This window comes from Macaca mulatta, chromosome 2, assembly GCF_049350105.2.
Source record: "Macaca mulatta isolate MMU2019108-1 chromosome 2, T2T-MMU8v2.0, whole genome shotgun sequence".
NCBI classification, from domain to species: domain Eukaryota; kingdom Metazoa; phylum Chordata; class Mammalia; order Primates; family Cercopithecidae; genus Macaca; species Macaca mulatta.
In genome coordinates this window covers 28,420,227-28,432,252 of record NC_133407.1, presented here as the reverse complement: position 1 = coordinate 28,432,252, position 12,026 = coordinate 28,420,227, and the positions used below count along the sequence as shown (strand labels likewise).

The window sequence follows — 12,026 nt, the reverse complement described above, 5'->3', positions numbered from 1 at the left end:
TGGCGTATAGTCTAAGATAAAGATTGCTGAGCTCTGCCAACCCAGCAACACTAGACAACTTGGAAGCACTGCTCCAATATGGAGTAAAACTGAATGGGTCCCAGTGGCTGTAGCATACATTATTGAAAACAGAAAATTCATAAGAAGTTTTATTTTTATTTTCATGTTTTGATTTTTTTGAGATGGGGTTTTGCTCTGTTGCCCAGGCTGGAGTGCAGTGGCATGATCACAGCTCTCTGTGTCTGCGAGCTCCTGTGCTCAGGTGATCCTCCCACCTCAGCCATCTGAGTAGTTGGGATCACAGATGTGCACCACTATGCCTGGCTAATTTATTTTTTGTAGAGATAGGGTCTCCCTGTGTTGCCCAGGCTGGTCTCAAACTCCTAGTCTCAAGTGATCCTCCCTCCTCAGCCTCCTAAAGTGCTGGGATTATAGGCGTACCCCATTGTGCCCAACCATAAGCAGACGTTTTAAGTGTTTATTTTACTATATTAAAAATCTTGGCTAAATGGCATTTTAAAGTCTATGTTTGGTCATTTTGGAGAATCACGCTGATAAACAAATTCCTGTGAATTCTTTAAATTAGATTTGTATGTGGATTTATTGTGCTGAAAACACAAGATAACATTTGAGAGTTTACTTGAAGCTCCTCTCCTGATTTTGGAATATCTTGTAATCTAGCCAGGTGCGGTGCCACACCTGTAATCCCAGCACTTTGGGAGACCAAGGCAGGTGGATCACCTGAGGTTGGGAGTTCGAGACTGGCCTGACCAACATGGTGAAACCCTGTCTCTACTAAAAATGCAAAATTAGCCGGGCGTGGTGGTGCGTACCTGTAATCCCAGCTACTCAGTGGCTGAGGCAGGAGAATCACTTGAACCCAGGAGGCGGAGGTTGCGGTGAGCCGAGATTGAGCCATTGCACTCCAGCCTGGGCAACAAGAGTGAAACTCCATCTCAAAAAAAAAAAATTGAATTTGATATTATATGCAGCTTTAAAATTATGTAGCTAATGTTTGTTTACCATAATAGGTATTTAAATAAACACTGAAGTTATCAGATAGTTAGAAAGTGATCCTTTTGATGGCAGGTAAAAATAAAGGTGTACAAAGAAGGGGAAAGAGTTCTGGGGTTAAAATCGAAATAAACATTTGCTTATAATAGCTTTATGTTGTCACTGCCTCTCTAACCAAGGCAGTACTTAAACTACCATGACTGCTAGTCACAAATACTAGTTAGATACAGCGGAAGTTCAAGTTAAAAGACAGAGCCCCTTCTCACAAGCAACTTGGAATCTGGAAAAGTTTTTTGGAGAGATGACAAATTTGTGGTCACTGATGAAAAATATCTTACACAGGTTTTGAGAAGCTATTTACCAAAGAACCATTGCTGTTCTTGAGTAAAATTAATTGGATTGTGGATGAGGGGGACAAATGTATAGTTTCTATTAACTCCTTACAAGATGGTGCATACAACATAATCTCTCTTGCATTGGCGTCCATGTTAAAGTGAATTTCATCAGAAGACACATTTCTTACTAATTTTTAGACATTACTTTTCCTGTGCACATGCAATTCACTCCAACTGGCCAACCGTTTGCTTTCCTCTAGTTAAAAAAAATTTTTTTAAATATAATTTTTAATTATATAAGACATATGCAAATACATTTTCAGATAAAACAAAAATCCCATTTGCCCTTCCCACTACCATCCTGCTATTTTTGTCAGCTTGGTACACATCCTTCCAGGTACTTTTGTATTGACACAGGTACTGGAACTTACTGAACCTACAGATAAGAGGTGACTGTGTGTTTTTTTGTTGTTGTTTTCTTTCCCATTTAAATAAATGGAATTCATATTGTATGCATTGCCTTACTGGAAAAAAACTTAACATTGTCTTAGAGACCTTTCAGCTTTAGTGCCTATATGTGATTGTTTAAATTTGTATTTAGATACATTAAATTAAAATGAATATTTACCTCCTTGGTTATTCAGGTACTCAGTAGCTACATGTGACTAATCATTATCATATTGGATAGCATAGATAAAGAACATTTTCATAATTGCAGGAATTTCTATTAATGCTGATATATAGCTACTTTATTCTTTTTGTACAGTATTTTATAATATGGATGCACCATAATTTATGTAATCATTTCTCTACTGAATATATATATGCTTATTTCCAGTAATTTTCTATCACCAACAATGCTCTGTTTGGAAATGTTTCCTTAGACACTGAGAAGCAGAATTCCTATATGAATTAATATAGCCAGTGTAAATTTAAAAAATTATTTCTGAATTGCCTTCTCAGTGGGTCTACCAGTTTACGTTCTTCACCAGGGGTGTTGGAGAGAATAGTTCTCCCTACCATTACTGGCACTGGGTACATAAACGGTAAACATATTTGCATACCATCAGGTGAAATATTTCATTTTATGGTAGAGTGCTCTGATTGCTATTGAGGTCGAACATATCGCTTGTATTTACTGGTAATATTCTTGTTCTATCCTTTGACAAATTTTCTTTTATTCTGTCTCTTTTTTTGTATTGATTCTGTATTTTTGATATTAAATCTTTGTAATATATGTTGCAGCTACACCCCCTAACTTGTCATTTGTCTTTTGTTTATGGTATCTTTGATTATTTATGGTGCCTTGAAGAAGTTTTAAAATTTGAAGTATTCTACTTAATAATCAGTCTTTTACTTCATGCTTTTGCATTTTATATTTTCTTTAAGAAGCCTTTTTGTATCCCTAAGTTATATGCCCACTTTTCCTATATCTTTTTATAATACTTTTGTAAAGGTTTATTATACCTTACATTTAGATTTCCAATCCATTTCCTTCTCTTGTTTCCAATTTGAAAAACTTTTTTAAGGACTAGCTTAAACATTTTCTTTTCCTTCTATTCCCCCACTCTTTACCACCTTGATTATGGTCTTTTGCACTGTTGTTTTGTTTTGTTTGTTTGTTGTCATTTTTTGAGATGGAGTCTCACTCTGTCACCAGGCTGGAGTGCGTTGGCACGATCTTGGCTCAGATCTCGGCTCACTGCAACCGCCGACTCCCTGGTTCATGCCGTTCTCCTGTCTCAGCCTCCCGAGTAGCTGGGATTACAGGCACATGCCACCACGCCCAGCTAATTTTTGTATTTTTAGTAGATGGGGTTTCACCATGTTGGCCAGGATGGTCTTGATCTCCTGACCTCATAATCCGCCTGCCTCAGCCTCCCAAAGTGCTGGGATTATAGGCGTGAGCCACTACGCCCGGCACACTATTGAAGATACAAATATATCACTCTGTACCAATACTGCATAACAGAAATGTAATGCAAGCCTCAAATGCAAGTCACATATGTAATTTCAAAATTTTAAGTAGCCATATTAAAAAAGTAAAAAGAAACAGGTGAAATTAATTTTGACATTTTTTATTGTCTTATCAACATGTAGTAAGTATAAAATGTTAGTAATGAGAATTTTTTTCCTAGTGTGTTTTTATACTTCAGGACGTTTCAAACTGGACTAGTCTCATAGCAATTGCTCAAGAGCCACATGAGGCTAGTGTCTACTCTGCTGAATAGTATACCCCTTCTCTACACGTGTGTTTATATGTTTATCTTCCCCATTTTCCTATCGTTTCCTCAAGGAGAGAAATAGTTCATTTGTCTTTTTATCCAAGTTTTATTCAAACTCTCTGTGTTCAGTATTGTGATATGTTTGGGAAAAGCTAAAAGCTAAAATGTCTTTGGGTGACATAAATGGAAGAATAATTTGCAGAAGAGGGAGATGATGATACCGTTCTGTTTACTGGACATACTGTCCCCTTATTATTATGCTTGGTCCTAGGATCCATGCTTTAGAAAGGCATTGTTATATTAGAAAAAGCTCTGAAAAAAGTGATTAGTGGCCGGGCGCGGTGGCTCCCGGCACTTTGGGAGGTGTAATCCCAGCACTTTGGGAGGCTGAGGTGGGCAGATCACGAGGTCAGGAGATTAAGACCATCCTGGCTAACACGGTGAAACCCCATCTCTACTAAAAATACAAAAAATTAGCCGGGCGTGGTGACGGGCGCCTGTAGTCCCAGATATTCAGGAGGCTGAGGCAGGAAAATGGCATGAACCTGGGAGGCGGAGCTTGCAGTCAGCCAAGATTGTGCCACTGCACTCCAGCCTGGGAGACAAAGCAAGACTCTGTCCAAAAAAAAAAAAAAAAAAAAAAAAAAAAAGCGTGATTAGTTTGATGAGGTGTCATTCAGTCATGCCATATGAGGAATGACTGTAACCTTGATGGTGCTTGGCTTGGGACTGGGGAAGTACGGATGGGCGTGTGTGAGAGAGTATAATCTTCAAAGGCTTGAAGGGCTATTAAAAGCAAGAATGAGTCTTTGTAACTCTAGGAGTAGAACTAAGGCCAGTAAGTAGAAATAACCATGACCAGATCTTGGGTGAATGTTAGGAAGGAATTTCCAACCATATAATGCCTGAAAATGAATTGGTCTATCTCACCACCAAGGAATTGCCCTACATTGGAGGTGTTCTAGCAGATTGCCTTTTCATGATAGATGGCAAAAGACCTCTAGCCTCATATGGGTTAGGGGGTTAGACAAAATGACTTCCAGAGATCTTTCTGTCCTTGAGGTACTGTGATTCCATGAGATCATACCTGGGAGCATATTTGAGTTATTTAGAAAAATGTGCTACATGGCCGGGCGCGGTGGCTCAAGCCTGTAATCCCAGCACTTTGGCAGGCCGAGACCGGCGGATCACGAGGTCAGGAGATCAAGACCATCCTGGCTAACACGGTGAAACCCCATCTCTACTAAAAAAAATACAAAAAAAACTAGCCGGGCGAGGTGGCGGGCGCCTGTAGTCCCAGCTACTCGGGAGGCTGAGGCAGGAGAATGGCGTAAACCCGGGAGGCGGAGCTTGCAGTGAGCTGAGATCCGGCCCCTGCACTCCAGCCTGGGCGACAGAGCCAGACTCCGTCTCAAAAAAAAAAAAAAAAAAAAAAAAGAAAGAAAAATGTGCTACCAAATTGTAGAAAATTTATGTGAAGATATTTTTGTCTGGATGCTTGAATTTACTTTTATCTCTCTTCATGAGGTTCTGAAACAATCACATTAGATTTATATGTTTTCTGTAAGCTTTGTCACTGAAAAAACTTCATATTATAAAAATATTTGAATCACTGAGTTTATTCAACATTGTTCACTACCTTTAGTTATTCAGAGATTCTGGGCTTCTCAGACCTCACTTGGAAAGGTCTGATAAGACCAAATTTAAAATGCCATGTTTGTGATGATTCAGTTCTTTCGAAGGGTTGCCAATTTCTGGTTTACAGTAAACACTTGGGTTACTAAATATTCTAGTGAAGATTAGCACTTTTCATTTGCATCTTTTTTTTTTCTTCTGAGAATCTCAAATACCTTAAAGATAAGCAGAAATTCATAATCAGCATTCATTCTGAAAACTTTTATATTAATATTCAGCAAGTGATCTTTAAGATTGAGTTAGGAACTTGTGGCCCTGGTGTGTTATTTTCAAATAACTAGAAACTTATATTTTCAAATGATGATTTTTATCTTTGAAGCAAGGGTTTTGATTTTTGTTTGTTTGTTTGTTTTATAGCTTATTTTCAAAGTTAAGAAATGCAAGAAAGGGTGTCAATATATTTCCTTCAGGAAAGGTCCTGGTTGGTAAAATACGTAAAAGTACAAGCTCTTAAATTCACCATCATTTCCTGGTGGATTTATAAGAGTTTTTCTCCAGAATCTAATGTATTTGTTTGTATATTAACTTCCACACAGGGCTATGGAACACACCTAATGAATCATTTGAAAGAATATCACATAAAGCATGACATCCTGAACTTCCTCACATATGCAGATGAATATGCAATTGGATACTTTAAGAAACAGGTTGGTTTCTCACTGCACAACACTGTTTTGTCATTACTTTTCTTAATATGTTCTCAGGTAGCCTTCTTCCAAATAAGTTTCTCCCCCAGTGTCTTCCACTTACAAGAACAGACGTTTGTTTTATATCAAAATAAAACATATTTTATCAAATATATTTTATCAAAAATAAGCTTCAGCCTGGATTAGAGAGTGTCACTAGTACATAGTAAGTACTGAATAACTATTTGTTGAGAGAATGAATGAATGTCATCTGTCAGTGAGGTGTAATATTGCATCCTAACATTCTAAAATATGGTTTCTAATAAGAAATTCCCAGTCCTGGAATTTGGTGGGTAGCATTCTCTGTGAATGAGAAAAACAGATTCAGTTTCTAGAAGACCTCCATTTATGATAGCAGAGAGGAAATCCTGGAGTTTACAAAAAACTGCAAACAGTACTGATTCTACAGCACATAGTGGGCTAGGAGCTTAGCTGTCATCCTTCCTTTCTCCCTTCCTCCCTTCCTTTCTTTTTTTTGAGACAGGGTCTCACTTTGGTGCCTAGGCTGAGACTGAAGTGGTGCAGTCTCAGCTCACCACAGCCTTGACCTCTTGGGTAAGGTGATTCTCCCACCTCAGCCTCCCAAGTAGCTGTGACTACACCCAGCTAATTTTTTGTGTTTTTAGTAGAGACAGGGTTTTGCCATGTTACCCAGGCTGGTCTTGAGCTCCTGGAGTCAAGCAATCCACCCACCTCAGCCTCCCTAAGTGCTGGGATTACAGGCATGAGCAACTTCACCAGGCCTCTGTCCTGGCAGTTTCTTATCAGAAGTTTTCAGCTCAGGCTGGGTGCAGTGGCTCATGCCTGTAATCCTAGTACTTTGGGAGGCCGGGGCGGGAGGATTGCTGTGCTCAGGAGTTTGAAACAGCCTGGGCAAAATAGTGGGACCTTGTCTCTCTTTAAATAAGTCTTAAAATAAGTTTTCAGCTCAGCTTTTTGAGGACTGTTCTTTGGTTGCATATTTTTTTAATAGTGATTTGTAATTCCTAAACATTCTCATTTACTTTTCTGACTATAAAAGTAATGTATAATCATTGTAGAAAATGTAATAAAGCAAAAGAAGGAAAGAAAAATGGCTTGTAATTCCATCACCCAAAGAAATTTTTTGTTAATGCTTTGATTTTTTTATTTTAAAATTTTTCTTTTGTTTTTCCTCTCAGCTCATACCTATGCTGCTAATGCTTTGACATAAATCTTTTTAATATTTTTTTCTGTGTGTATATAAACATAAAAATTGATTCATACCTATATATATATAATATATATATTTTTGATATTTTTGTGTATATAATAATTTTGATGGTTTCCTAGGATTTTGTTGTAGAAATAGAAAATAATTTCTTTAACCAATACATTTTTGGCTATTTAGGTGTTTCTTGTGGGTAACGTGCATAAGTATGGGTGTGTTTGTGCACGTGTTTTGCCCTTAGAATAAATCTCTAGAAGTAGAGTTGCTTCCAGACATTTTTGTTATGTGTTGCCAAATACTTTAAAAATTTCCATTTTTGTCAGTAGTGTATTAGGGGGTCAGGAAAAGAGTTGGTAACTGAAAAAACATTTACCACTTTTCCAGATAATAAATTGTATATGTTTGAATGTATTTGATTATGTGAAGTTTGATTTATTTTTCCATGTTTATCAACTCTTTGTATTTGTTCCCTTTTTGGATTGCTAATTCATTTTCTTTTGTCCTTTTTTCTATAAAAATGTTTAGTTGCACATTGATTTATGATAACTATTTATATATAACAATATTAACCTTGGATAATATTTGTTTCAACATTGCTTGCGGCTTTTTCTTTAAATCTTCAGAATGTTAAAGATTTTATTACATAAAATGTATGGACTTGGTTTGGTTTGGATTTTGTTTGTTTGTTTGCTGTCAGACAGGGTCTTACACTGCCACCCGGGCTGGAGTGCTGTGGCATGATCACAGCTCACTGCAGCCTCAACCTCCTGGGCTCAGGCAATCCTCCTGCCTCAGCCACCTGAGTAGCTGTGACCTCAGGTGCATGCCACCATGCCCAGCAATTTTTTTTTTTTTATAATCATTTGTAGAGATGGTGAGGGGTTGGGAGGGAATCTTGCTGTGTTGCCTGGGCTGGTCTTGAACTCTTGGACTCAAGTGATCCTCCTACCTCAGTCTCCCAAAGTGCTGAGATTATAGGCATGAGCCACTGCACCCAGCCAGACTTTTTTTTTTTTTAAATATGTTCTTACGTAATTAGAAAGCTTTTTGTGCTCTGAAGACAGATAAATAATCTCCTATTTGTTATCTTCTCATTGTTTGAGATGCATTTTAACTTTTATGGTAAAACTTACTAAGAAATTAATTGGATTGTTTCACTGAGGTCTTGAGCATCAGCTTTCCTCGGCTGTAACTGTAGTGGAAAGCATGAGATCTCAGCCATGGTTCTTAAATGACTTGTCTGTAGTCCTCTTTGAGGATGATGGCAATAATTACTTGGAAAATAAGTTTTTGTTGAAAGATGAGGCAGTGAACTGCTGGTGATGGTGCTGAAGTTCAAGTAATTTTCTGCAAATAACTGAAATAGATACTTAAGGAAAATTATGTTTATATTATAAATATATTATTTATAATTTTGAATATTACTCTCAAGCAGTCTGTTATTATGGCTTAAAGTATGTAAATGAGTATATTCCAAAGCATTAATGTCATTGAAACAACCATACATTGTGACTGTCTGGAATTTTTTTGCCTGCAAAGAAAGGATTTCATTTCCTTAGAAACATTAAGTTTCTAATAACTTTATTTTTTTGACCATCTTTTCTTTGATAATTTAGATCAATGTTATTGATTTGTTGAGAATCCTGGGGATCCCCTCACCACTTTGGGAGAAATTTGCAACAGTCATATTTAATTATGTAATTCAGTACAAAATTAAACCTAATTTTTACTTAATACCTGTTTCTGTTTTAAGCTTTTTAATATTTCTTTCTTTTTATTAGGGCCGTTTAAAAAAATGTTGTCTTGCTTCCTGTTTACACAGTTAGATTTCTGGTGTTTTTGAACTTCATGGGTGGTTTTAAGCTAATCCTCTTCAGAATAGTATAATGAGAACTTCAAAGAAGCTTGTCTTGATTCCTCACACAGTGCCTGGAACATAGTTAGCACTCAGTAGATATTTGTGCATGGTGTTCATGTGAATGAATTTACTTTCTTTTCAGGGCTTCTCCAAAGAAATTAAAATACCTAAAACCAAATATGTTGGCTACATCAAGGATTATGAAGGAGCCACTTTAATGGGGTGTGAGCTAAATCCACGGATCCCATACACAGAATTTTCTGTCATCATTAAAAAGCAGAAGGAGGTAAGCAGGTGGTTGACTCACTTACCTTCTGTACAGGCCAGTCTTAGCTGGGGTGGGTTGCATTTCCTTGGGTGCTCTGTGTACGTATTTACCGGATAGCAAACTCTCAGTTTGCTATGGGTTATCCAGATTTCTTCTCTCTCTCTTTTTTAACACAGAGTCTCTCTGTCACCTAGACTGGAGTGCAGTGGCACTATCTCGGCTCACTGTAATCTCTGCCTCCTGGGTCCAAGCAATCCTTGTACCTCAGCCTCCTGAGTAGCTAAGATTACAGGCGTGTGCTGCCACGCCCAGCCAATTGTTCTTATTTTTAGTGGAGACAGCGTTTCACCATGTTGGCCAGGCTGGTCTCGAACTCCTGACCTCAAGTGATCCACCTGCCTTGGCCTCCCAAAATGTTGGGATTACAGGTGTGAGCCATCAACGCCTGGCCATAGATTTCTTCTTTAAAGGTATCCTTGATCTGTTTCCTTTCTCGGTTACCATTTCTACAAGAGTCATTACTTTTTAAATTTGTGTAAAATACAAAATGTGTAAAATATGGTGACATATTTTAACTTCACCTTCAAGCCATTTTACATTTTGGCCTCAATTATCGTTCCCACTCCTATCTCTCTACTTTCATCTCCAAATACTCCAAATACATCTATATTTACTGTTCTCCAAAGTGTCTTCGTCCATTAGCCACCCCCTTCACTCAGCACACGCATATTTCAAACCGTTTCAGCGTGTGTTCCAGTTACTCTTCTGAACTTCTCTAGCATCAGTTTGATCAACCTATTTGAATTTCAATTATTCATCTTACGTAGACATTTACCTTAGTGTATGTTAATCTCCGCTTTTACATTGCAAGTTCTGAGGGCTTATCTTTCTAGGTATTAAGTGATTTGTTATCTGGTATTGAGGTGACATTTTTTATGCATATGAATGAAAAGAGGAGCAGTAAAAGGGAAAGGTTGATAGAGTTGAATACATAATAATTTAAATTTTCTAAGACAGAAAAAAAAAAAAAACCCATGATGAAAAGAACAGAACTGGGGAGTACACAAAGGCCATTTATTGAAAGAAAGAACTTTGTGTGTTAAGCGCAGGATCACCTCCTGGCTGCCCCCAGTTGGGTGGAGTTTGCAGCTGTGTCATCCCACATCAATTCCACTTGATACTTCTGTTATTCGTTTAGTGCACTTTTCTCTAACAAATAGCTAAGGAGGACATCTGTCTTATCCATCTTTGTTTTCTGGTTTCTACTAACCTCCTTAATCCCAGTTCTTAGTTATTTGTCAGGCATTATCTACGGAACAGCCCTAAAGCTTTTTACACAGTGTCTGGTGCATAGTAGTTACTCATTAAGTATTTTTCTTTTACTTAAAGTGGCTCAGTCTTGTTCTTATATTTCCTGGGGAAGTGAGCAAAGGCTTTTTTTTTTTTTTTTTGGATTTGAAAATGAAAACAACTTTTGTTGCTTTTTGTTCAAAGATATCAGCCCAAGATAGAATTCCAAGTAGGCACTTGGAAGAGTTAATAAAGCACAGCAGGCTCCTCTCTCTCCCTGTCTCTCTGAAGAGCTGGCTTTCCTCATTGTTCTCTCTGGGGCTTAATGAGCAGGTCTGGATTCAGCAGCATATCATTCGGCATTAGAAGCTGCTGACCAGCTAAAGCTATCACCCTGCTGTCAGCTGCTCTTTCCTCATTCCTCCTCCCAGCAGCACAAATTCATCCCCACGGTGTTAGCTGAGAGCAGGATTCCCTTGGCAGAGTCTGCAGATTCACATTGTACGTGATCTGTTGGCCCTTCAAACCTACAGGGGAACACCAGAAGCGCAGAGCTATTTTAGATGGCTAACAAAGCAGTCAACTTTTTAGAAGCCAAGGCTCCCTCCCCCTTCTTTTTTCTCCTCTCCTCCCCCTCCCTCTCTGCCTCCAGCCTTTGCTCACACATTCCATTGAATGGGTGATGGAGGTTTGGAGCTCTTAATCTAGTTTTTTAAAAAGCTATCTGAAGTCACTTCAATAAAAATATATTTGGATTCATGTAGTATTTTTTCCCACAGAATTCAGTTGATTTTTTACAAGTGTTATTTATTCCAACTGTGAAAAACCCCTCAAGGAAGGTAGGGATTCATGGTGGCAGCAAAGAAAGAGTGAATATTTTGAGGCACTTCCTAGCCCCTGAAAGTATATAGGAGCAGAATAAGTTGTAGTTGTCATTAGTGGAGATAGAGAGAGAAAACTAGTGTAGTCGAACAGGTGGACCAAGAGTGGAGAGTTAAGTGCTACTTTGTGAGTGTTGACTCCAAGGGAAAGGTAGGATCTGTAGGGGCCTCATGTCACCTGACATGACTTTTTTGTGGGAGATTTGTTTTGAACTGGGCAGCTTGGTAATGAAATCTGCATTAGCAGAGACTCAGAGTCCAATGTGAACAGATTTGTGGGCACATGAACAGGTAGGACCATTGTTATGTCGGTGATGAAGGCACTATTTGAGAAAGTACAAATAGGCTATGAGCAAGCATAATTGGGTATATATGTGCCTATGTGTGTGTGTGTGTGTGTATGTGTACATGCATACATGTATGTGTGGATAGGCTAGGTGGTGGGTGGGGGGATAAATTCTTAACTCTTAATCTACATGTGACAGTACAAGGAATTGGGGTTAGAGAAGCCAAAGTAAGGATGGGGAAACTCAATGCAATTTTTTTATAAGGAGACATGCAAAGACTGGGTGATGTATTGGAGAT

At 38.2% G+C, this 12,026-nt stretch overlaps 1 protein-coding gene across 2 annotated transcripts in view; it reads left to right on the top strand.

Moving 5' to 3' along the window:
• KAT2B (lysine acetyltransferase 2B) overlaps positions 1-12,026 on the top strand; it is a 116,323-nt gene that overhangs the window by 92,979 nt on the left and 11,318 nt on the right. For both annotated transcript variants that reach the window (XM_028843649.2, XM_028843648.2), the window contains exons 12-13: positions 5,806-5,916; positions 9,145-9,288. In XM_028843649.2, the coding sequence (XP_028699482.1) occupies positions 5,806-5,916; positions 9,145-9,288 (255 nt within the window). The remainder of the gene's footprint in view (positions 1-5,805; positions 5,917-9,144; positions 9,289-12,026) is intronic.